Below are 27,177 nucleotides of genomic sequence, written 5' to 3'. Positions count from 1 at the left end.
CCATCATGCTGACCCACATTTGGACCAGAATGGCATCAAGAGGACCTCAAATGAGCGATTTGTGTTGTTCTTGGCTCACGGCTCAGCTGCAGCTCTCAATCCAGGGGGGAGACCGCAGTGAGGCAGCCATATGTTTTTGACAAGGAGATTAACCAACACACTTCTCCCTCTCTCTCTTTCTCTATCACATACACACATGTATACACAGACACACTCACATAGCCTTCATATTCCACATAATACAAACACACTCACATCCACATAGCCTTCTCTGTCTGCATACCATCTGCACACACACACACACTTTCTCTCTCTCACACACACATTCTCTCTCTCACATGTTCTCTCTCACACACACATATTCTCTCTCTCACATTCTCTCTCATAGTCGGCATATCTGTATCATATCTATAACTCGTAATCTGTACGTCACTGTACTTAAGTTTATACTCTCCTGTATAAATGCTTTGTTAGCTGCCATTCTTTAGAGATCTAGGCTGATCGCTGTAACCTATAGGTCTCTCCGTGTTGCAACATGTCATCTGTCAGTAAACTCTATCCGTAATCAAAGACTCTCATGTTTTGTTTACATTCTAAGTTTGTTTTCCCCAGTGAATTACTGAATTACTAGCTCTTACGTTTTGGCGATACATTACAGTGCTCTTTCTGTCTGTCCCTGACTGATTGATTGATTGATTGATTGAAAACTTTATTAACAGATTGCAGAATGGGTACAATACAGTACAGCTCAATACATACAATTGTTAAGGGGATGCAGACCAGAGAAAGACTTTCGTCTTGTTTACATCAGGGTCCCCCATTTTCAATTCATCAGGACATATATGACATACATGACATACAGATAGACAGTACTGCTACATCTATACATTTATGACATACCAGATTTGCAAATACAGTACTGTTTGTGATACAAAAAGAGTCCAGAAAAGGGAGTATATACATTTGACGTAAAAACTGTACATTGGAGGAGGTTGGGTGGGGTTGGGGGGGGGGGGGGGGGGGGGGGTTGGGTAGGAGGGGTTGGGTAGGAGGGGTTGGGGGGGGGGGACACTGTACAACTGTACAAGCAAAACTGTACATTGGAATATTGACAACCATACTAGGTAATTTACTGTACATTGGAGGGGGTTGGGTTAGGACATTTACAGGGGCCAGTTTCGAATTGCAGTCTCCTGTAGGTGTTCTTTGAGAGTGGTTTTGAAAGTGGGTAGTGATTCACATTCCTTTACAGCTTTGGGTAGGGCGTTCCACATTGATGTGGCATAATTGCGAAACGTGTTTAGTCCCTTGTTTGAGCCGAATCTGGGTTTGACATGATTTGTGGAGCTCCCTCTGGTGTTGTGATCGTGGTATTCACTGACCTTTGGGAAGTATTTTGACATGTACATGGGTACCTTGGTCGTGTAGTGTATCTTGTAGACCAGGCCCATTGCAAGTTGCTGTACTCTGTCGTCTACTCTAAGCCATCCTAGGTTGTCAAAGTGGGCAGGGGTGAGGTGGGTTTTAGGAGTACGGTCAAGCAGTAGTCTGACCAGTTAGTTTTGAGATGTTTGTAATTTTGTTTTTAGCGCCTTTGAGGTGCTTTGGTACCATGAGGTGCAAGCATAGTCGTAGTACCCTTGAATGAGTGCTCCTGCCAGAGTCTTCAGGGTATCCTTGTTTACCAGAGAGGAGATCCGGTACAAGAATCGAGTTTGTTGGTTGACTTTTTTTATTACATTGGATGCCATTTTGTCACAGGTGAGATTAGCCTCTAGGATGGAACCCAGGTAGGTAATTTCATCTTTCCTTGTGACAATATTGTCACCCACTGTAACTGAGAAGCCGTCGGTCTTGCTGAGTTTGTTATTTGAACCGAAGATAATGGACTCTGTTTTGCCCATGTGTAATGATAGTTTGTTATCAGCGAGCCATATGCAGATTTTGCCTAGTTCCCAGCTGAGGGTTTTTTCAACCTGTAACTTGTTCTTGTCAGAGACCAGCAGGGCTGAATCGTCCGCAAACAGGAACAAGTTGCAGTCACAAGCTGACGACATAGCATTTGCATAAATTAGGAACAGTAGCGGTCCTAGTATGCTTCCTTGTGGAACACCACAGCTCACTGTGAGGGGGGGGGGGGTAGGGTACCGTTTACCTCCACCATCTGTTCCCTCCCCTCAAGGTAGGATTGCATCCAGCTCACTGATAGACTATCAAAAGTTCAAACCAATTGCTTTTAGCTTGTCAATCAGAATGGAGTGATTGACAGTGTCGAAGGCCTTTTGTAGGTCCAGCATGACCATGCCGCAGTATTTGCCCGCGTCCACCTCTTGTTTGATGTGGTCGTTCAAATAGAGAAGGCATGTGTCAGTGGAGTGGGATGTTCTGAAGCCAGATTGGAATTCGTAGATTAGATTTTTTTCCGCCAGGTACTTTTCGAACTGTTCGTAGACTATTTTTTCCATGACTTTCGAGATGGAGGTGAGAATAGAAACAGGGCGGTAGTTGCCTGGGTCTAATTTGCTGCCCTTTTTGTGCAGAGGGGTCACCCTCGCAATTTTGAAGTCCTAGGGGACGTGTCCCTGTTTTATGGAGAGGTTTATTATGTGTGTGATGACTGGGGTGATGGCGGCTGCTGAGTCTCTGAGGAATTTGGAGGGGATGTTGTCATGGCCAGTGGCCTTGTTAGGTTGGAGGGTGCTCAGTTTTTTGAGTACCTCATCTGTTGTTACCATTTTCAGCTTGAAGTCGTCCTTGCGACCCCTAGGTTTTTGTAGTAAGCTACTATGTGTTCTACCCCATAATGCCCTGAGTGGGAGGGTAGTTTGTTTACCAGTGTTGTGGCTATGTTTGTGAAGAAAATGTTTAAGTAATTGGCTACATCCAGCTTGTCTGTGATGAGCGTGTTGTCCGTTTTTATGGTTATGTTTGATAATCTGGTTTTAAGTTTTTTACTGCAGCCTAGTTGATTATTGAGTAATTTCCAAAGTTCACGTGGTTTGTTTTTGTTTTCCTCAGTTTTGTCATTGATGAAATTCTTTTTTGCAGTTTTGATCATGGAGTTTACGTCGCTTCTTAGTCTGTTTCTTAGTCTGTTTCTTTCCAGTTTGAGTTCAGTCACGTGGGCTTGGAGTTCACTGCTCGTGCTTTTGGTAAGCTTTGCCTGACTTTTACGAAACTCAGAGCATTCTTTGTCTCTGGTTTTCATAGCGGCCAGTATTTCGGAGTGCATCCACGGCTCAGCGCGATTTTTTACCCTGGTGGTTCTTAGGGGGGCCATGTCGTTTAGTATTGTTGAAAATTTGGTTTTGAAACCAAGCCATGTTTCTTCGACCAGTGTACCATTGAGTTCATCTGACCAGTCCAGACTCTCCAGTTCAAGGTTAAAGGCCTCGCTAGAGTAGGTTTTGAGGTCTCTAGATGTGCCTGTTTTGTGGCAGCCAGCCTTTTGTTTTAGCTTTTTGCGCGTACAGAATATCATATAATGATCACTTAACCCGCATGCTATAACCCCTTTATTGGAGATCTTGGACTTGTCGGAGGTCAGAATGACACTGCCCGACACTGAACCTAACTAACCCCGGAGTCGGCTTCAAGGCAGCTGGGAGCGAGACAGGAGAGGAAAGAGCCGCCACATCTGTTCCCCTGGAAGTGAGACGCTGTCCTCCCGAAGACGTATGAAGTGTTTTCTGAAGGACAGAGCCTATCCCTCCCGGCCGGCTCCCCGGATCTCCCGCCCCCCCCCCTTTCCCTCCCGGTCGGCTTCCCCCGCCCCGGGGCTCCCGGCGTTCCTCTCCGCACAGTCATCATGGAAATCCCCCTCAGCGCCGCCTGCGCATCCCAGCTGTGGGGGTCATTCATTAGTGTCATAATTGAGCGCAACGCTCAGATATATACGCTACGACAGCGCAATGGACTTGTATTATACAACTTGTTTTGTCGAAATCTGGCAACAATGAACCGTGTGTGTGTGCGTGTGTGTTTGTTGAGTGGTTTACTGCCCATGAGGAACCCATTGTTGTATATCAGTGTGGGAGTGAAGCAAGATCTTAATTTGGGAACAGAGCACAGGGCCCAGCGTTGCATATCATCTGAAACATATAGATTCAAGATTCAAGAGTTTTATTTGTCACATTACATACCAGGGCATACAGTGAAATGCGGGTGGCCATGCCCGCTTCGATTGTGCAATAATACTAATAATAAAATAGACATAATAATCATATCATAATTAATCATATCACGGGGTGCTTCAGGTCTCTGTTCCCAGGGAGACAATCAGGACATAATTATAATCCGTTTTACTGTATGTACTATTCTTTAAACCTATAAGCACCCACTTAACTTAATTCCCCCTTAAAATGATTCAAGGTTCTCTATTTATATAATATCCTGAGTCTATTTCATGTGCATATTCTTTATATTTATATGTTCTAGCTTGAGCTATAGTGTAACTGGAACAAGCAATATATTCATATCTGAGACACTCTTGTCACAGTATACTAGTGTCATTGCATCACTGTCAAACATCATCATGTTTTGTGGGGGCGACAGTGGCTCAGGAGGTAGTGCCGTCGTCTGGTAATCGGAAGGTTCCCGGTTCGATTGCCCGGGCAGCGTGTCGAAGTGTCCTTGAGCAAGACACTTAATTAACCCCTAACTGCTCTTGATGAGCAGGTTGGCACCTTGCACTCCGCCATCGGTGTGAGTGAATGGTTGAATGTGAGGAACAAGATTGTAAAGCGCTTTGGACCACCATTTAAGTCCATTATTATCTATTTCACTGTTAGCTAGCATGGAATATTCTTCTCTTCTCTAAAAGAGTGTTCTGTTGGCTAAACCATAGCCTACTGACTGCATTATTAGCACTCAGCACAAGGTTCAGGGGAACGTCCAGGCTTAACCCTCTACACTTTCAGAAACGATGTGTGTATAGTTCACTATGGACACCTTACAACCACAGCAAGACCCATCTTCCCTCCATCTTCGACTGTTTACTTTAATGCCAGTTCCACATACAGTAGTTTCAGTAACACCAGATGTCTGTCGCCTCCTAATGACATTATTCTTAAGCATGTAGGTCATATTCTCTGTTCTCTGTCTCTAAACCCCCATTATCGGCCCATACATGAAGTCTACATTTAGGAATGTTGGTTTAGTGGCCGCAGCATGTGTATGGGTGCACGGTACTGTTTTCACTTATTTTGGTTTGTGTGTGTGTGTGTGTGTGTGTGTGTGTGTGTGTGTGTGTGTGTGTGTGTGTGTGTGTGTGTGTGTGTGTGTGTGTGTGTGTGTGTGTGTGTGTGTGTGTGTGTGTGTGTGTGTGTGTGTGTGTGTGTGTGTGTGTGTGTGTGTGTGTGTGTGTGTGTGTGTGTGTGTGTGTGTGTGTGTGTGTGTGTGTGTGTGTGTGTGTGTGTGTGTGTGTGTTAAAGGCCCAATCTGTGACTTGTTTGACCACATCAACGTGGGGTGTTTTGACAAACATTTTTGAGGAGTTTCATCATGCAGATGGAAAATATGCCATTTGGAACATTCTTTAACTCGTTGTAAATGTGAATATAGAGTGGTTTTCCTCAGTGTTTACAAACATCACCAATGTGAACACACTTTTTGCAGCCACAGAATCCAGCAACTCATATGTTCCTGCTGCCTACTGTGGTCCTTGTATCAGCAGCTCAGTCCAGCAGCCAGAGAGTGAAAACATCCATCACTGTGGTGATTTGCTTACCGTTGGTTGGATCACTGATTTTCACTGAGTTCGCATTTTTATTTCTCCTTTTGCATGGTCGTAATCAGTGGCGGAATGTAACTCAGTATTTTTACTAAATTTTATTTTCACTTTATTGCATTTTGTACTTTTGTCTTATATATTTTCTTGTATAGTGTTTGGTCTTTATTCTTTTTTTAATTTTTACTGTAGGTCAGGGTTGGAAGCACAATCTCAGGAGGCTCATACAGAACCAAGCATTTCACTGTAATGTACATGTACCTTATATGTGACAAATAAAACAAAAACTTGAAACCCAAGTAATGCACTTAAGTATAAACTGAGAGTACTTGATCCACCAGGAAGCATACTAGGACCGCTACTATTCCTAATTTATGCAAATGACATGTCGTCAGCTTGTGACTGCAACTTGTTCCTGTTTGCGGACGACTCAGCCCTGCTGGTCTCTGACAAGAACAAGTTACAGGTTGAAAAAGCCCTCAGCTCGGAACTAGGCAAAATCTGCATATGGCTCGCCGACAACAAACTATCATTACACATGGGCAAAACAGAGTCCATTCTCTTCGGTTCAAATAACAAACTCAGCAAGACTGACGGCTTCTCGGTTACAGTGGGTGACAATATTGTCACAAGGAAAGATGAAATTACCTACCTGGGTTCCATCCTAGAGGCTAATCTTTCCTGTGACAAAATGGCATCCAATGTAATAAAAAAAGTCAACCAACGAACGCGATTCTTGTACCGGATCTCCTCTCTGGTAAACAAGAATACCCTGAAGACTCTAGCAGGAGCACTCATTCAAGGGTACTACGACTATGCTTGCACCTCATGGTACCAAAGCACCTCAAAGGCACTAAAAAACAAATTACAAACATCTCAAAACAAGCTAGTCAGACTACTACTTGACCTGACTCCTAGAACCCACCTCACCCCTGCCCACTTTGACAACCTAGGATGGCTTAGAGTAGACGACAGAGTACAGCAACTTGCAATGGGCCTGGTCTACAAGATACACTACGCGACCAAGGTACCCATGTACATGTCAAAATACTTCCCAAAGGTCAGTGAATACCACGATCACAACACCAGAGGGAGCTCCACAAATCATGTAAAACCCAGATTCGGCTCAAACAAGGGACTAAACACGTTTCGCAATTATGCCACATCAATGTGGAACGCCCTGCCTAAAGCTGTAAAGGAATGTGAATCACTACCCACCTTCAAAAACACTCTCAAAAAACACCTACGTGAGACTGCAATTCGAAACTGGCCCCTACAAATGTCCTAACCTAGTTGTACAGTAAATGACCAAGTAAGGCTTTGTCAACATTCCAATGTACAGTGTAAAATGTGTGTGTGTCCCCTACCCAACCCCCCCCCCCCCCACCTCCAATGTACAGCCCTCACCCAACCCACCCAACCCCACCCCACCAACCTCCTCCAATGTACAGTTTCTACGCCAAATGTATATACACTCCTTTTCTGGACACTTTTGTATCACAAACAGTACTGTATTTGCAAATCTGATATGTCATAAATGTATAGATGTAGCAGTACTGTCTATCTGTATGTCATGTATGTTATGATGAATTGAAAATGGGGGACCCTGGTGGAAACAAGACGAAAGTCTTTCTCTGGTCTGCATCCCCTTAACAATTGTATGTATTGAGATGTACTGTACTGTACCCATTCTGCAATCTGTTAATAAACTTTTCAATCAATCAATCAAAAACCACTGGTTTTAATAACCTTGAAAGCAAATAATATCAATGCCGTTACTGAGCCACTAGAGGGCGGTGCATCCTTCTTTAGCCGCCACTTCCTGCTGAAGCCTTTTGTTGACAGATTGTGTCACCATCGAAATGTTGACAGTTCTGATTTCAGTCTCTCAGAGTATTCCAATCTGACCTTGTGTTGGTAATGATCTAGAGCAGGCATACAGAGTATCTATCAGACATTATTTATTCTGCTTGATATACTTGTTATTCTTGCAAGTTCTTTCATTGAACGAGATCTACTGTGTGTGTGGCAGAGAGAGATATATTTCAGCCCTAAAGGAGATCCCTTTCTTCTAGTTTTCTCTATGTCATCATAATGTATGACCTGCCCTGGGACATAACAGAATTCTCTGTGTGTGTGTGTGCACCTGCACACTCCACCCCTTCATCCTACCAACTCTCCTCCTCTCATCACTGCCATGACCTGTGTCAGAAGGAGAAAGAGGAGCTGAACTGTTGGTTCAAAGCAGAGCAGAGCTGAGGGCAACACACCCGAAATATCACATCATGTCACGTTTCTGAGTTCTGACGGTATGGTTTTCATTACAGTCATTGTGATGTGACATGTCTTTCTTTTGTGTGTTTATCCTGTAATACCTGTACAATCATCATGGTCCTATTTCATTCAAAGTGGTCTTTTATTTTATGCAACGAATCTTTTTTGCTGAACCCTTTCACTACCACACTTACAAAGGGTTAACCTTTCACTACCACACTACAAAGGGTTACTCTACCACACTACCACACTACAGGTTAACCTTTCACTACCACACTATAGAAGGTTAACCTTTCACTACCACACTACAGAAGGTTAACCTTTCACTACCACACTACAGAAGGTTAACCCTTTCACTACCACACTACAGAAGGTTAACCTTTCTCTACCACACTACAAAAGGTTATATTATCGTACTTGGCTTATCGCGTCCCGCTCTTAAGCCTATCGAGATATACCTCATCTCATGTACCTATTGTACTTACACAACGAATAAAACTAATACACCCACACCTGCCGGGTCCCGCCCCTACGGAGGCGTAGCCTATAAGATAGTAGGCGTGGTCCCCAATACACCCTTCCTCTATTTTCGTTCCCAGCATAGCGGATGCAATGCACCTTATGTAACTAGTGTTATGAAAAGATTAGAGAAATTACGTAATGTTGAAAGCTTACCGGAGGTTTGCTTACCCCTGGCATCTTTGAGGCATGTTTCAGCGACACGACGGGCCTATGTTGGTGTTTCCTCATCTGACGACAGCAGATCAAGGGGCAGCGTACATGGTTTGGCTATCGGGCCGGCTTGTACAACGGTGAGCCCTGTGTCATTAGGCATCAATGTTGGTATTGGTAATGCTGTGGAGTATGTTTCGGCGCCAGGGCCGGGGCGGCTTGGTGAACGTTCCACTGCAGTGGACGTTTTCCTGGCAATCCTGGAGCACGCTGCTAACGCTAATGCTACTACTGCTAATGCTAATGTTGACGCTGAAATGGGTCGTTGTTCTAATGATCCCCGCCGCGGGACAATTCCGTTTTTCCCTCCTCTTACCCGCTTCATTGATGAAGGTCAGTCGGTTGCTAATGTGGGGGGTTTCGCTGAGTCCTATTTACCTTTTTTACGGGTAAACGGGCTAACAACTGGGTGCAGGCCGGCTGGGTGCAACTGGGTGCAGGCCGGGTGTACCGTGGCTACATAGCCAGGTAGCTTTGATCCTGTGCACCGGCGGGGATGAACGATGTCCCACCCGGCCGATGCTTGAGACCGCATCGGCTCGGAGGGTGGCAGTATGGACGGATGAGTGGTATACTGCTGCAGGATGGTTTGTAGCGGCGGCCAGTGTTATGGCTCAGCTGGCTAGTTTCCTATCCACATTGGCGTCGGGTAGTAGGGCTATGGGTCCAGCCGACATTATAAACATGTTGCATGTTTGTGGTGTTATAGAGATCTTGACTCAGTCGCAAGCTATAACTGCGGGGAGGATTAGGATGCTGTCAACGTTTGTTGTTCGGCATGTTTGGTTGGAGCACTCTCCTCTTGGGGAAGAGGATAGGTTTTCTCTCCTCATGACTCCTTTTAAAACAGAAAGGCTTTTTGGTCATTCTGTGGAGGTGCAGGCGGTTGTTGATCTGGGTTCTACATCGCCTCACGCTGTGCAGCCAGAGGTGGGAGCACGGTCTCGTCAACGACTGTGGCGAGATCCTCGACAGGCGGCTATGTTTCCCCCGCCAGTGGTGCCCTGGGCGGAGAGTCAACGGGGTTCCACAAGGCCGACAGCCTTGGCGGCCGAGGGATCAGCCATTTTGGGTGAATTCGGTTTGGATAAAACAAGCCGTCGTCACTTTGCCGCGAGCAGCCCGCTCCCCGTTCAATCCTCTCTCTGTTACCCACGGAAGCGGGGCTCTGATCGTTCTCCTTTGGCTGCGGGCCGCGAACCTTCTTTGAAGCGCATGCGGCCCCATTCTTCACTTCTCATGGGAACAGGGGCTGACACCCAGTTGATGGCTGAGCCTGGGTCTGTCCATGAGAATGTTGTGCTGTCGCGTGGCTCCTGCACCACACGTTGTGTGATGGGTGAGCCTGGTGTTACGGCTGCCACTAGCTACAGTGGTCAGCAGGGGGACTCGAGGCCTCTTCTGTTGAATGCACAGCAAGGGTTACCCCGGCCTCGCCTTCGCCAGGTGGGGTATCGCGCTGATGCCTCCCACTCCCGTGAGAGCGGCAGTGGTCTGCGAAGCAGAGGCGAGCGTGATTTGGGTGGTAGCAATATCACTGCAGGGCTTCGGTGTGTAGGAGCCCATGGGGTCCTCATGCCTTGCGTGTCTAGCTCCGGAACGACTCCTCAGCGTGTGCTAGAGGGGTGTTCAAGGGGGGGAGGTGTGTCAACCAGTTTGATGACAGCTTCTCCTGTATCAAACCGGCCCTTTCTGTCGGGGTCCCCCCTTGGGTGCGTCGCACAGCGGGAGGGACCGGGCCAACTATCTACTATTTCTTGCGGCCCAGCGTCAGTTGACGGCGGGTGCGCTGTGGGATTATTTTCACATATGGCGACAAGAATGCCTTTTTGAGGAGTGGATAGAGAGAACGTTGAGGGAGGGGCTTGTGTTACAGTTCGCACAACCCCACCCTCCGTTCTCAGGTTTGGTGCCGACCCTATTGTCAGGGTCAGAAGCAGTGACAGCCCTGGCCGACGAGATCCAATCTCTGTTGGCGAAGCAGGCCGCCGCCGTGGTTCCGAGAGAGGACGCGATGTCAGGCATCTACTCCCGTTATTTTCTGGTGCCCAAGAAAACAGGGGGGGTCAGACCTATACTGGATCTGTCCGCGTTCAATCGTATGATTGTAGCGAGACCGTTCAGGATGTTGACCGTCAAACTCCTTCTGCTTGCTGTCAGAAGGGGAGACTGGTTCACCTCCATAGACCTGAAGGATGCGTATTTTCACATCCCGATTTTCCCTCCTCACAGGAAATTCCTACGGTTCCTGTTTCAGGGCGTAGTGTACGAGTACCAGAGGATGCCGTTCGGCTATTCTCTGGCTCCCCGCACATTCACCAAGTGCGTGGCAACTGCACTGGAGCCTCTATGTCGTCGGGGGATACAAGTTCTATTCTATCTCGATGACATTCTACTCCTCAGTCGTTCGGAGGAGGTTTCCAGGTCTCATACCAGGCTGGTGGTGGAATTCCTCACCAGGCTGGGTTTTGCTGTGAACTGGAAGAAGAGTACGCCTCTTCCCAGTCAACAGGTGGAGTACTTGGGCTTGACGCTGAGGTCGAGGCCCATGATTGTAACCCTCTCGGAGCAGCGCCGGGTGTCTATCAGTCGCGCGCTCGGGGGTTTCCGTCTGGGAGGGATGGTCACGGCAAGTGATGCGTCTGCTCGGTATGATGGCATCTGCTCACACGGTGGTTCCTCTTGGCCTTCTCTTCATGAGGAGGATACAGAGGTGGTTTTTCTCTATGAGAATAGATCCGGTGAGGGACAAATGGAAACGGTTGACGGTTCCTTTGTCGATATGGGGAGATCTCGCCCATTGGAAGAGGCTGGGTATCCTCACCATTGGGGTCCCCATGGGCAGCAGGCGCTCACACGTCGCGGTCTTCACCGACGCCTCTCTCACGGGTTGGGGAGGGACGTGTCGGACCCACGCAGTGGGGGGCAGCTGGCCGGCGGTTCATGCCGGTCCATCTACCCCGCACATCAATGTGTTGGAATTGAAGGCGGTCCTTTTGGTCCTCAAACGGTTCGGCCACCTGGTGGTAGGCGAGCACGTTTTGGTCAGGACAGACAGTGTGACGGCAGGGGCGTATAGCAACAGGCAGGGTGGGACTCGTTCCATCCACCTGCACCGGGCGGCGGTCGAACTTTGGCTATGGGCATCTCACAGGCTGCGCAGTCTGAGGGCGCTCCACATTCCTGGTGCAGAGAATATGGGCGCGGATATGATGTCTCGGGGCGGTCCTCGTCACGACGAGTGGGAACTCCACCCCGACATAGTCAGACAGATCTGGGATCGGTTCGGGGAGGCCTCGGTAGATCTGTTTGCGTGCCGACACTCTCACAAGTGCCCCTTGTGGTTCTCGGTCAGTCGAGCGGATCATCACCCCTTGGGGGTGGATGCCTTCTCGATCTTTCCATGGCCGCCCGGTCTTCTGTACGCCTTTCCTCCTGTACATCTGTTGGGTCAGCTGTTGGAGCGGATACGGAGGGAGCGCAGGACGGTGATCCTGGTCGCGCCGGACCGGGGCACGGCAGTGTGGTTCCCGGTCTTGATCCAGCTTCTGGTCGCTCCTCCTTGGGTTATTCCTTGGTCGGCGACGGCCCTCTCACAGCACAACGGGTCTCTGTTCCAGTACCCGGTGTTGAGCCAACGCCTGCTGGTGTGGCTGGTGGGAGGGTGAGTCTGGAGAGGATGGACCCTTCTGTGGTTGATACCATCCGGAATGCACATGCTCCCTCCACTGTCGCGCTTTCCGCGGGCAGATGGCGTATGTTCCAAGAGTGGTGTAAGGCGGGGGGCCGGGACCCAGTCTCCTGCCCCCTGGATGCTGTCCTGAGTTATCTCCAGTCTCTCCTTGATAGACTGTCGGCTTCGACGGTGAGGGTATATGCGGCAGCTATATATGTTCAGCCACCCTCTTGTGAAGCGTTTCCTGCTTGGCACTCGACGCGTTAAGCCGGTGCAACGCTCTTTGGCTCCGACTTGTGATCTTCAATTGGTCCTCTGCCTCGTTTGAGCCGCTCGAGCAGGCGCCGTTGGGACAGCTGTCCTTCAAGACCGCGTTCCTGCTGGCTGTCACCTCCGCTAAACGCGTGGGTGAGCTCTGTGCTCTTTCGGTACGTCCAGAGTGCCTGTCTTTTTGGGCCGATTGCGGTGCCACTCTGCGACCTAATCCTGCTTTCATGCCTAAGAATATCCAGAGTTCCTTCCGCTCCCGGGATATTGTGGTTCAGGCGTTTCGTCCGCCTCCTCACACTAGTGAGTTAGATGCGGGCCTTCACCTGTCATGTCCGGTCCGCGCTTTGGGAATTTACCTCAGCCGTACTCAGGACTTCAGGGTTACCGACCAGCTTTTTGTCTGTCACGGTGGTTCTCGTGCGGGTAAGGCACTGTCGAAACAGCGCCTGTCCCATTGGTTGTGCGAGGGCATTGCTCTCTGCTACACGTTGGCTGGGCAGGATCCCCCTGGGGGCGTCAGGGCGCACTCCACTCGTGGGGTGGCTGCCTCTGCCGCTCTCCTGGGTGGGGCTTCGGTGGAGGACATCTGTGCTGCAGCTTCATGGTCCTCCCCGGGCCCCTTTGTAAGGTTTTACCTCATGGACATGACCGGGGGTTCTGTCTCCCAGGCGGTTCTGGGGTCTGTGGCCTTTCCTGCTTCCCGTCCTTGCTAGGGTAGCAGGAGTGTATGGGTATGGGCCACAGTGTGTTAAGTCACACGTGGTTCCACCTGTGCTGTGTGTTCAAGGGGTTCTAGTTCCTCCTTGTTCGCACTCCGGTGGAGTTGACTGCGCCCCCCCTTCGTTAGGGAGGATGGGGTGACAGGACTCCCCAAACCCCTTGATGTGGGCTTTCGGGTCCTCAGGGGGTACATTTGTCGGGCCTCGCGTCCGCTCTTACCCCATATCACGATAGGCTTAAGAGCGGGACGCGATAAGCCAAGTACGATAATATAACGATAGGTTATGTATATAACCTAGTTATATGAGTACTGGCTGAGCGTCCCGCTCTTAAGCGGCCCTGAGTCCCCTTGAGGGATCTTTTGACTGGGAACGAGATTTTGGCGAGGAAGGGTGTATTGAGGACCACGCCTACTATCTTATAGGCTACGCCTCCGTAGGGGCGGGACCCGGCAGGTGTGAGTGTATTCGTTTTATTCGTTGTGTAAGTACAATAGGTACATGAGATGAGGTATATCTCGATAGGCTTAAGAGTGGGACGCTCAGCCAGTACTCATATAACTAGGTTATATACATAACCTATCGTTAACCTTTCACTATCACTGTGACGTACCCTGATGATAACCCCCCTCTTTCTGTTTTCTTTTCTCAGGTGCCGCCCTGTGGTAGAGGATATAGCTATGGCAACTTTTGATTAGGATGCTTTTGTGGCGGGTCAATTTGAGGGCTGCACAAAAGCTGAGTTATGCGTGATTGCAAGGCGGCTGGGTGGCGCAGCGGACATTGCGCTCGTCACCAACGGAAGAGACACCGGTATCGAATTAGCAACATCAGAGGCCAGAGGGTGGGACCTATAAACACATGAAGGGTGCTGAAAAAAAGGGTGAGAAACGCTGGTATAATGGTGTGGCTCTTTGTGGTACCACAGTCATTTTTGTGGCTCTTAGTCTCAAGTTCAAGTTTCTTTATTAGTTGTCATACAGAAGTACAGAATACTTTTATATAAAATGCTTCTTTCTGTTTTGCTCCAGAGATTGTGCTAGATAAAAATAGATAAGTATAAAAAGTATAGTAAGTATAAAATAGAAGTCAAGTACGTAGACAAAAGTGTTCAATATATACATATATACAATGTACAATGCAGAGTAGAAAAGTAACTGAGTTACAATACAATATACTATATACTATACAGTACAATGCAGAAATGGGATGAGGTACAATTTAGGTACAATTTACAGTAAGGTGTAATGAGGTATGGGTTGTAGTGCAAATTCTTTGCCAATAAATATAACGTGTGTTTAGGTGTTCTAAAGTGGGTAAAGTGGGTGCTGCAGTGAGTTGTTTGTTTAAAGTGAGTGTGTGCGTGTGGATGTGTGTGCTGTGAGTGCATTTGATGGTTGTTACGATTGTTCATTGTTCAATCATTGTTCATTGATCATTGAGCATCCTGATGGCCTGGGGATAGAAGCTCCTTCTGAGTCTCTCTGTGCTTGCCATAAGACTCCGGTATCGCTTGCCTGACCGCAGCAGTTCAAAGAGGCAGTTGTTTGGGTGGCTGGAGTCTTTGATTATTCTCTTAGCCTTGCCCATGCACCGCTTGTTGTAAATGCCTTGGAGAGTGGGAAGCCCCCTCCAATTGTGCGTTCGGCTGAACGGGCCACTCTCTGTAGTCTGCTGCGGTCTTGTGCAGTGCTATTCCCAAACCAGGAGGTGATATTGCCAGTCAGGATGCTCTCTATTGTGCATGAGTAGAAGTTCTTGAGGATATTCTGACTCACGTTGAACTTCCTTAATTAAGCGCCTAAGGAAGTAGAGGCGTTGTCGTGCCTTCTTGATAACACTGTCAATGTGTGTGGTCCATGTCAAGTCCTCGGATATGTGGACTCCGAGGTACTTAAAACTGTTCACTCTCTCAACCGGTGCCCCATCAATGCTGAGGGGGCTGTAGTCCCTGACCCCCGACCTCCTAAAGTCCACAATCATCTCCTTTGTTTTGCTGACGTTCAGGGAGAGGCAGTTCTCTTGACACCATCCCGCTAGAACCTTAACCTCATCCAGGTAGGCCCTCTCGTCGTTTGCAGAGATCAGGCCCACCACTACTGTGTTGTCAGCCAATTTGATGATTGTGTTGTTGTTCCGCTGTGCCACGCAGTCATGTGTGTACAGGGAGTAGAGGAGGGGACTCAGGACACAGCCCTGGGGGGCCCCTATGTTGAGAGTGATGGATGAGGAGGTGCAGTTGCCTGCTCTCACCACCTGGGGTCTGCCCGTCAGGAAATCCAAGACCCACTGGCAGAGGTCATAGTTCAAGCCCAGGTCCCTGAGCTTGGCTATGAGTTTGGAGGGGACTATGGTATTGAATGCTGAGCTGTAGTCGATGAATAGCATTCTCACATAGTTCCCCTGCCTCTTGTCCAGGTGTGATGCTGCTGTGTGCAGTACATGGGCTATGGCGTCCTCCGTGGACCTGTTGGGGCGGTATGCAAATTGCAGGGGGTCCAGGTTGATGGGGAGGGAGGAGCAGATGTAGCCCTTCACTAGCTTCTCAAAGCACATGGCTATGGAGGTGAGAGCTACAGGGCGGTACAGGGATAATGGTGGACTTCTTCAGACAGGTGGGGATGACAGCCTGTTCTAAGGACAGGTTAAATATGTCAGTGAATACCGGGGCCAGTTGGTCGGCACAGACTTTTAGGACGCGGCCGGGGATGCCGTCCGGTCCTGCTGCCTTCCTGATATTCACTTTCTTAAAGGTCCTCCTCACCTCATGTTCTGTTATCCTGAACACTGAGTCTCCATCAGCAGCGCCCCCCCCCCCCTCTATTGCAGTGGTTTGTAGGCTGGTGCTGTTATTCCCAGCCTCAAACCTTGCATAGAAGGTATTGAGATCATTTGCTAAGGAGATGTCACTGTTCAGCTTGAGGGAGGTGCCTTTGTAATCTGTCATCGTTCTGAGGCCCTGCCACATACCTCTAGAGTCAGCCTGTTCATATTGAAGTTCGATTTGATCCCTGTAGCGCCTTTTTGCTTCTATTACTGCCCTCCTAACGTTGTATCTCGCCACCTTGTGGTCATTCATGTTGCCTGCCACAAGCCCGGCGTTGTAGGCTGAGGTGCGCACCTTCAGAGCTTCGCGGACGGATTTGTCTACCCAGGGCTTTTGGTTTGGGTAAACTCTAATTGTGGTAGTGGGGATTGTTATTTTTACCAAAGTACAAACAAAGTCCAGCACTGTTTCCGTGTAGTCATTAATGTTATCTGTGTTGTCGCGGAACACCCCCCAGTCTGTACATTCAAGTGCAGCTTGTAGCGTCTCCTCTGATTCTACAGACCATCGCTGCACATCTCGGGGATACTACCGGGGCGCGCTTGAGACTTTGTTTATATTTTGATAAAAGGAAGACCATGGCGTCATGGTCTGATTTGCCGAAACCACTAGCAGCTTGAGACTTATATCCACACTTAAATTGTGAGTAGCAGTGGTCTAAAATATTCCCGCCTCTGGTAGTACAAGTCCCGTGCTGGTAGAAGTTTGGAAATACTTTTCTCAGATTGGCGCCATTAAAATCACCCACAACCACAATAGCAGCGTCAACATTAGCTGTTTGAAGTTTGTTTACCTCGTCATGAAGCAGGGAAAGCGCGACTCCAGTGTTTGCATGGGGGGGAATATACACTCCGATCAGGATGACCGACGTTAACTCTCTCGGGAGAAAGAAAGGCCGACACTTGATGGATATATACTCCAGGTTGGGGGAGCAGTGGTTTGAAAGCTCCTTCACGTTGCCTGGATCACTCCAATTGTTGTTCAACATGAAGGCTATTCCACCTCCCCGCTGTTTACCGGATTCTTCTGTTCGATCTTTGCGGTGGATGAAGAAGTGGTCGGCCGGTTGGATAGTGTGGTCTGGGACGTCCGGCGTCAGCCACGTCTCGGTGAAGCAGAGAACATTACAGTCTCTAACGTCTCTTTGGAATTGAATCCGTGCTCTGATGTCGTCCAGTTTATTTTCTATTGATTGCACATTGGCCAATAATATGCTGGGCAATGGCGTTCTGTGTCTCCTGGATCGTAGTCTGTTTCGAACGCCGGCTCGTTTTCCTCGCCGCCTGCGTTCTTCTTTGTTGATGCCTGGGCCGCAGCTCAGGATCTCAGCAGGCCATTGTTGCTGCTCAGCGAGCCGATCCAGAGAGCAATCCAGATGGTAAGTTTTTCTTAATCCAATGTCGATGAGTGACTGCCGGTCATACACATTAAATGCACCAACAGCTGGTACAAACAAAACTCTTAAAACTATAAATATTAACAAAAGTAAGCACAGTCTCGTCGGAGCGAACAGATAGGCAGCCGGACGTGGCAGCGCCATTTTGACTGGTTGGCCACCCCTGGTGTAGAGGGAGAAGAGAAGGGGTCCTAGGACCGAGCCCTGGGGGACACCCGTCCGCAGGGGGGTGTGGCCGACAGGGTCCCTCTCCATGACACTTGGTAGGAGCGGTAATTGAGGTATGTCAGCCATGTCAGCGCAGAGCCAGCAACTCCCATTCCTGCGAGGGACGCGAGGAGGATCTGATGGTTGACTGTGTTGAAGGCTGCAGATAGATCTAGAATCAGGACAGAGGAGAGGCCTTTCGCTTTTACTAAGTGAAGTGCCTCTGTGACCGCAATGAGGGCCGTTTCTGTGGAGTGGCCAGCCCGGAAGCCTGACTGATTAGGGTCTAGGAGGTCATTCTGTAAGAGATAAGCAGTAAGTTGGTTGGATACAGCACGTTCAAGTGTTTTAGAAAGGAAGGAGAGAAGAGAGACAGGACGATAGTTGCCTATGACGGTGGGGTTCAGGGTTGTTTTTTGTTATGAGCGGTGTGACTCTGGCTTGTTTTAGGGAGGTGGGGACCACCCCCGAGTTGAGGGAGGAGTTGATGGTTGCAGTTAGGAATGGGAGGATGTCTGGTGCTATGGTCTGGACTCTGGAGGAGTGGGGAGGGTAGCTGGTCCAGCTGGCATGTAGTCGGACGGTTCGACGTTACCAGTGTCAGGGTCTCGGCTTCTGTAATGGGAGAGAAAGATGACAGAGTGAAGGATGAGGTTCTCGATTCAGTATTTGGAATGGGTGGGGGTTGGGAGAAGGCGCTGCGGATGTTCTCCACTTTTTCCTCAAAGAAGATCGCAAAGTCTTCGGCAGAGAAAGATGAGGGGGGAGGGGGTGGGGGGTGGAGTGAGGAGGGAGGACATGGTAGCATGCAGTTTGCGAAGGTTCTTGGCAGAGGCCTCGATCCTATGGTGAAAGAAAGAAGCTTAGTAATGGTTTTGGAGAATGTTAACAAGAGGTTGTGATATGTGTCGATGTCAGCAGTGAGGCGTGACTTTCTATACTTCCTCTCAGCCGCTCTCAGGACCTGTCTTTGTTGTTCTCTCACTGCATCCGTCAGCCATGTACTGGGTTGGGAACAACGGGCAGGTTTCTCAACGAGGGGACAGAGCTTGTCGTTCAACCAGTCCACCAGTCCTCTATGGTATTATGTAACTTCCATAATACTGAGGCAATAGGGAGTGGCTGTTGTTCCTCTTCACCAATAGAAGTAGTTTCATCAAACAGAGCCAGAGGTGAAGACATGAAGGAATGATGTCAAATGACGACAAAGGTCTGTGACTGTGTCGACACACACACGCACACGTGCACGCGCACATGCACACAGACACACACATAAGAAGTTAATGTTTCTGTGACATCTAGACTTTTCACTGCATCGTACACAACCTGGTGAGAAAACAACAAAACACTAGGTCACATGGAGCCACACCACACTGTCAGTGGATCATCAGTAACAAAGACGTTAGGGTGTGTGCACATAGCCAGTGTGGGTGCACGTAATGTGTGTGTGTGTGTGCACATAGCCAGTGTGTGTGCACATAGCCTCTCCAAAGTTCAGGTGCGTCTTTATCAGAGGTGTGGGATATGTTGTATATTATAACCTTCTGCAGTACATTCAGAGATGCAATGTATTATCTATATTTAGTCACTTTACAAATACTGTATGTCCGACAACCTTGGGTAATGTGGGGAAACAATTATTGCAAGTGTGTCAAATCTTTATAAGCAGGCAAAGGACCCTTTTCAGATCAGATTTGAAACAATGAGTTTGATAATGCAGGATGAAGGACATCACAGCAAACAAGGGGCTAGGTGGGTTGAACAATATTCTAGACTAGTCCCAAAGAGGGTCTATTAAGATCATAATAATAATCATATACAAGTCGGATATAGCAGCCTAGCAGCCTGTGGCGTCATCTCTGCTGCAGCTCCACCCGCTCTGCATAAAGACAAGCTGTGTTGATTTATCATTTGATGAAAAGCACTAGATTCTTACCACTTGCACGATTGCTCGGAATCCAGCATCCACCATCATCAGCTTCCACTTCTCCTGCATGGCATCGGGCAAAGGTGTGTAAATGTACTAAGAAACTGCCGCCGTCAGCAACATGGTGACAGCAACCGACGTTCCCCTCATCTTTCAAAACTCTTCAGGGTCCCGCTGCTGCTACACTGGAACTGCACAGAGAGAGAGAGAGAGAGAGAGAGAGAGAGAGAGAGAGAGAGAGAGAGAGAGAGAGAGAGAGAGAGAGAGAGAGAGAGAGAGAGAGAGACTGGGGGACAGTGAGTGACAGTTGTCATGTAATGTGTTCCTATACCTCAATGAGCCAGTCAGACAGTAGGTACCTTTAGTTATAGCTTTTAATGTACCTCCGTGTATCACCATACAACATGTCGTGAGCATACACAATTGCACTCTGAACTCTACTCAAGTCCCGCCCACTCTCCTAGGCTATTGGCTTACACCACATCTCCCTTTTTGACCTGTTAGAATAACATTAACATTTCCCAGTTCCACATGAACATCTTCACATAACCTTCACATACAGAATAAATGTGTTTATGAAACTGGTTAAACAATGCACTTTTTACGTGTACATTAGAACATCAAACAATGCACTCTTTACGTGTACATTAAAACATCAAACAATGTTCCTCTCACAGATCTAGTCTATGAGGTCTGACTACCTCTCTGCCCGACCTTGTTCTGACCGTGTCAGGGGAGACCCGAGGTGAGTCCATACTAGACAGTACTGGTTGAGGAGAACCAGGCACAACAGGAATGTCCTCCTGTGGTGTATGACTGTGTCGGGCTTCGTGTCTCTGTTCGGGCATAGGCACTAGGTGATGACGGTTTCGTCTGATTGTGCCATGTGGCCCGCTGACAAGGTAGGACCGTGGTGTGTGATGTGCGGCTGTCACTGTGCCTGGTGACTTCATATCGGTGACCCACACCGGATCTCCTGGTGACAGCGTTGTGAGATTCTTCACCCTGTGTCTCTGGTTGAAGTGCTTCGAATCCATCCATCTCTTCTCTCTTTCCCTTTGCTGAAGCCTCCTTAGATCGGGAAGTGCTGGCTCCAACACCGCTGGGAAGGTAGGCACCGTTGTGCACAGACGGCGTCCCATGAGCAGCTGCGCTGGGCTGAAACCATTATTCAAAGGCGTCGCCCTGTATGCGAGCATGGCTAGATATGGACCTGATGATTTCTTCAGCAGGTTTTTAATTGTTTTGACTGCTCGTTCCGATTCGCCGTTCGATTGGGGAAATCTCGGACTGCTGGTTGTGTGCACAAAGCCATAATGTGCAGCGAAGGCTTGCATGTCCTGTCCCGAAAATTGGGGCCCGTTATCAGATATCAAAGTCTCTGGAATTCCATGCCGAGCGATTGATTTGAGGTGAACTATGACATCCGATGATCTTGTTGGGCCTAGTTTGGCTATCTCCACATACCTGGAGTAGTAGTCAACCACGAGCAGATAGTTGCTACCGTTCAGGGAGAACAGGTCTGCCCCCAGCTTCTGCCAGGGCCTGTCGGGGAGTGTAGTTGGCATGAGTGGCTCCCGCGTGTTCACCCGCTCTTCGAGACACGCTCTACAGTTCAGAACTAGCTCCTCTATCTGACTGCTCAACCCTGGCCACCACACAGCCTGCCTTGCCCGGTCTCCGCACTTGACCACCCCCTGGTGGCCCTCGTGTATCTTTTCCAATACACTGTTTCTCAATGTGGAGGGGATCACCAATCTCGTGCCCCTCAGTAGCAGTCCATCATGCACACTCAGGACGGCGCGCTCCACCCAGTAGTGCCTCACCGGCCCTTCCAGTCTGCTGCGGTCTGGCCACCCCTGCAAGCAGTATTGCATGACCTATGTGCACACACTGTCGTTGCCCAGCTGTTCCCTGAGATCGTGTAAGTAGCTGCTACTTGCTGGTAGGTTATCCATGATGGAGTCAACGTAGATATTGGTGTCCTCCATCAGCTCTTTGTCCCGTCCGGTGCCGCCGTCCCCCAGAGGTGCACGCGACAGGGTGTCGGCTGTAGTCAGACTCTTCCCAGCGACGTGAGTGATGAAGTAAGAGTATCTCATGAGACGCATACGGAACCGCTGTATCCGTGGTGGGAGAGCGTCGAGCGCCTGTCCCCCTAGCAGGCTCACCAGTGGCTTATGGTCTGTCTCCAACTCGAAACGCAGACCCAGGATAAAGTCATTGAACCTCTCACACGCCCAGGTCAGGGCCAGAGCCTCCTTTTCTACCTGGGCGTACCGCTGCTCTGTGGGTGTGAGAGACCTGGAGGCATACGCTACAGGTGCCCAGACATCATTGTTTCTCTGTAGCATGACCGCTCCCAATCCGTATGACGAGGCATCTGCCCAAATCTTCAGGTCACGATTAGGATCATACAGGTGTAGATGAGAGCTCCTGTTTGAGGTTGTCGAATGCCTTTTGCTGTTCATGTCCCCAGACCCACAGGTTCTTCTTAGACAGCAAGTCTCTCAGCGGCTTGTCCTTCTCCGCCAGATTAGGAATGAACTTCCCGAGCTGGTTGACCATGCCCAGGAAGCTCCTGAGCTTAGTCATGTCAGTTGGCTGGTCCATGTGTTGAACCGCTCTTGTTTTGTCCGGGTCTGACCTCACCCTCACATTTGTCCATGTTGAGAGTGATTCCGGCCTTTTGCGCCCTCTCCAGGACAACATGCACTCTTGCATCGTGCTCCACTTGAGATGAGCCCCATATGAGGACGTCGTCCATATGGCAGGCGACTCCTTCGAGACCCTCTGTGACTTCTGTCACCATCCGATTCTGGAAATGTTCTGGGGCAGAAGAAATTCCAAATGGTAGCCGATTGAAGTAGTAACGGCCAAATGGGGTGATAAATGTAGTGTAGAGTGCAAACTCCTTCGCCAGAGGAATCTGCCAGAACCCCATATTAGCATCCAGTTTGGTGAAGAGTTGTGCTCCTGCTAGCATGCCGAGGGTTTGGTCAACTGAGGGGAGAATAAACTTCTCTCTGCACACGGCCTCATTCAGAGGGGTTAAGTCCACACAGATGCGGACCTCGTCCTTCGCCTTCTTCGGGGCTACGACCATGCCGCAGCACCAGTCTGTAGGTTCCTCGATCCTGGTGATGACCCCCAGCTGCTCCATCCGTTTAAGCTCCGTCTTGACCTTTCCCATCAATGGGAGCGCCACTCGTCGTGGCACACTGAGTGCGAACGGTTTGGCATCAGGCTTGAGCTTGATTGTGTATTCCTTTTGCAACAGACCCAACCCCTCCCAGAGCTTTGGGTAGCTCTCCTTCACTGTGTCTAAGCTTATGCTATCTACTCTAGTGGACTTCAGGAGGTCGGGGGTCAAGGACTACAGCCCCCTCAGCATCGACGGGGCACCGGTTGAGAGAGTCAACAGCTTCAAGTACCTCGGAGCCCACATATCCGAGGACTTGACATGGACCATACACATTAACAGTGTGGTGAAGAAGGCACGACAACGCCTCTACTTCCTCAGGCGCCTAAGGAAGTTCCAAGTCAGCCAGAAGATCCTTAAGAACTTCTACTCATGTACAATAGAGAGCATCTTGACCGGCAACATCACCTCCTGGTTTGGGAATAGCACTGCAAAAGACCAAAGCAGACTACAAAGAGTGACACGTTCAGCCGAACGCACAATTGGAGGGGGGCTCCCCACCCTCCAGAACATTTACTACAAGCGTTGCAAGGGGAAGGCTAAGAGAATTATTAAGGACTCGAGCCACCCGAACAACTGCCTCTTTGAACTGCTGCCGTCAGGCAAGCGATACAGGAGTCTCAAGGCGAGCACAGAAAGACTCAGAAGTAGCTTCTATCCCCAGGCCATCAGGCTGCTAAACGAACAATGAATGAACACTACACAACAACAACCACCAAACACACATAGCACACACATCCACACGCACACACTCACTTTAAACAAACACACTGTAGCACCCACTACACACACTTTATAGCACACACCCACTTTAAACAAACACACTGTAGCACCCACTCCCCACACTTTATATTTATGGATGAAGGATTGCACTACAACTCGTACACCTTACTGTAAATTGTACCTAAAATTGTACCTCATCCCATTTCTGCTTTGCACTAGATAGTACTGTACATTAGTACACTGCATAGTATTGTGTATTGTATATTATATGGTAACTCAGAACATTGTACATATGTCTATACCGAACAACTGTGACCTCATTTTCTTCTTCTAAATTCATGCTATATTATGTTATTATGTTATTTGATACTATCTTGTCTAGCACAGTCTCTGGAGCGTAACAGTAAGAAGCATTTTGTATGAAAGTATTCTGTACTTCTGTATGACAACTATTAAAGAACTTGAACTTGAGCTACTAGATTAAGCTTGACAGAGGCTGGTCTACTCAGCAGGGATGTATGGAGGTTTTTGACTATGTAAACATCCTCAGTTACAGTCCTGTCTCCATAGCACAACACTTCCCTCACAGCTCCCTTCACCTCTAGTGCCACCCGTCCAGGCCCAAACAGTGGCTTACATGGACTGATCAGCTTGTGCTCTGAGCCTGACTGAACTAGCTTTTCATACACCTGCTCTGGCATGACTGTAACATCTGCCCCTGTGTCGATCTTAAATCTGACCTTGGAGTCTCTGATGCCGATGTCTACAGTCCATGGGTCATCTCCTGCCTCCACACTACCTAAAAATATGCTACTACTGTCCTCTGTGACAGCGTTCACACCACTGGCTGATTTGCATACTTTAGCATAATGGCCCAGTTTACCATAGTTGTGACACACTACATTTTTAGCAGCACACTGTGATATTGGATGAGAAGGTTTACCACATCTGAAACAAGATTTATAATCCTCTCCTTTAGGAGGCTATTGCCTTGGTTTAGCCTGGGCATGTGGCTGTCCTTTGTTTACAGCCCAGGGTTTCCCCTTGCTAGCATGCACTGCATCCACCTCAATCTTGCTACTACTAGTCATCTCACTCCTTAGGTCAGTCTGTTGTCTCTTAATCTCCTCAGACTGCCCCGCCATGTTAATGGCTTTTGTCAGGGTTAAATCTTTGACTAACTGCATCCTCTCTGATAGCCCTGTGTCTCTGAGACCAACTACCAATCTGTCCCGTAACAGTTCATTGTGCAGCCCCCCGTACTCACAGTTTTCACCTAAAGCATACAGTGCTGTAATGAATGAGTCCACAGTTTCTGATGCTTGCTGCATCCTCTTGTTGAACCTGGCCCTCTCATAGATAACGTTCTTTTTGGGAATAAAGAAGCCATCGAATCCTTCCCTCACTGCGCTGTATTCTTCCCGCTATCATCCCCTCATCTGGTTGGTCCAATCGCAGTGGAATTTAATTGGACACGTACTTTAGACTCTGTCCGGATGGAGAACCCTGGTCTCTGGGACGGGGGTCGCTACAAACCCACAGACTGCATCTCCCTACAGAGAGTGGCGGTTATCATCCCCTTCCGCAACAGGGACCACCACCTAAAGCACTGGCTCCACTACCTCCACCCGTTCCTCCAGCGACAGCAGCTGGACTACGGTGTTTACATCATCAACCAGCTCGGGGAAACCACGTTCAACCGCGCCAAGCTGATGAACGTGGGCTTCGCTGAGGCCCAGAAGGAGTACGACTACAACTGCTTCGTCTTCAGCGACGTGGACCTGGTTCCTATGGACGATCGCAACACCTACAGGTGTTTCAGTCAGCCGCGGCACCTGTCGGTGGCCATCGACAAGTTTGGCTTCCGGTTGCCCTACGAGACCTACTTCGGCGGAGTGAGTTCACTGTCTAAAGAGCAGTACTTGAAGATCAACGGCTTCTCCAACCGGTTTTGGGGCTGGGGAGGGGAGGACGACGATCTGTACAATCGCATCTCCCTCAGAGGTCTGAACATCTCTCGGCCTGACCTGCAGGTCGGTAGATACAGGATGATCAAACACAATGCAGACCTGCACAATGAGGCTAATCCACAGAGCTTCGACTTGTTGAGGATAACTGGGTCCACCATGGACAAAGATGGACTCAACTCACTCAACTACACTGTGGTTCGGATTGAGAAAGATAAGCTTTTTACTATCATCACTGTGGATGTTGGTGCTCCTGCATAACTGGTATAACTCTTTATCACAATGACTTTGGACGTAGACAATGGCTCATTACGTTGGCATGTGTTGAAAACGAGGATACATTGCATCATAGATGTGGAGCAATGCAGGTTTGAACTCACTGTAGGTACCGATATACTGTACTGTAAATATGTGATGTGAGACGCAATTATATTTCACCACCAAAAATAAATAAAAAAACTTGAGTCAACGCAAGTGGAATGTAATAAATATGCATTTTATTCTCTGGTTGAGAATGGAATAGGACACAGTAAAAACACCAAGGATAAAAACCAAAACACACAAGATTATTATTATTATTATTATTCAAAATTGGGTTATTTCCTACAAAATCCTGTGACCTGTCTGCAATTAAGAGAGACAACGATGTGATGGTTTCATAGAAAAGATAACAGTCTTCAGTGTCCTGGCATGTAGAGCTGGGCCCAATTCAAACCAAAACTTACATAAAGGTGCAATAGATTAAAAATCATCATCTGTTTAAAGTCTTCTGTCCAGACGCCGCTGGAATGTATGTAGAGTAATCGTAGAATAAATAATATAATTAAAATATTGCTTTCACCCCCCAAAATATAATTGATTCATGAATTTATCATTTAAAAAATGTTTGCGGGTCCAAAATGAATGTTGTTGTTTTCATGTTGCAGGCATGTATCCCCTCCCTACTTCCCATTGCCCCACGTGGAATGCACCTGATTGGATCAATTACATACTGGTGCTCTAGTGCGACACCTAGTGGCTGAATGTTATCTATAGCACCTTTAAGTTCCTTTGTCCCATAGAGCAGTGGTTCCCAAAGTCGGGGTCGCGACCCAAAGATTTTGTCAGGCCACTGAACTTAGAAGCAGGCCAGGACAGTGTTTCTAGTTGTATTCTAAAATTCTATTCTATTGTATTCTAAAATGTGACTATATGGTTTTATATTAACTTAATAAATAAACAAAAACGAAAAATCTACTTATTTCAACGAACATTTCAAACTAAATAACAGACTATGCACATAAAACGCTGAAAACAACCGAAGCAACAATAGTATTTTAATGAGGCTATTATTATTATCATTATTATTTTGCAACAAGTTAGCCCTCTCATAAATAGCACATATAAATGAATAACTAACTTGAACTAACTTAATAGGATTGAAGTGATATTTGGCTTAAAAAATCGGTCGCCTGGCAAAAAAAAAAAAGAAAAAAGCCTGACGATGTGCATTGGGCCGCGGCTCTCTGACGCTTTATTTTCTGGGTCCC

The 27,177-nt window shown here is 48.3% G+C and overlaps 1 protein-coding gene across 1 annotated transcript; it reads left to right on the top strand.

Moving 5' to 3' along the window:
• Positions 1 to 22,860: 22,860 nt before the first annotated feature.
• On the top strand, positions 22,861 to 25,909 carry LOC311223736 (beta-1,4-galactosyltransferase 1-like; the record flags this gene model as incomplete). Its single annotated transcript, XM_084308508.1, has 2 exons — positions 22,861 to 22,990; positions 25,041 to 25,909. 2 exons carry the CDS (start codon positions 22,861 to 22,863, stop codon positions 25,907 to 25,909), a joined length of 999 nt encoding a protein of 332 aa, XP_084164634.1.
• Between the last annotated feature and the right edge of the window lie 1,268 nt (positions 25,910 to 27,177).

Source organism: Notolepis coatsorum (genome assembly GCF_963971535.1).
Source record: "Notolepis coatsorum genome assembly, chromosome: 2".
NCBI classification, from domain to species: Eukaryota; Metazoa; Chordata; class Actinopteri; order Aulopiformes; family Paralepididae; genus Notolepis; species Notolepis coatsorum.
Note: the sequence above shows the minus strand (reverse complement) of the source record. Positions and strands in the feature narration are given on the sequence as shown.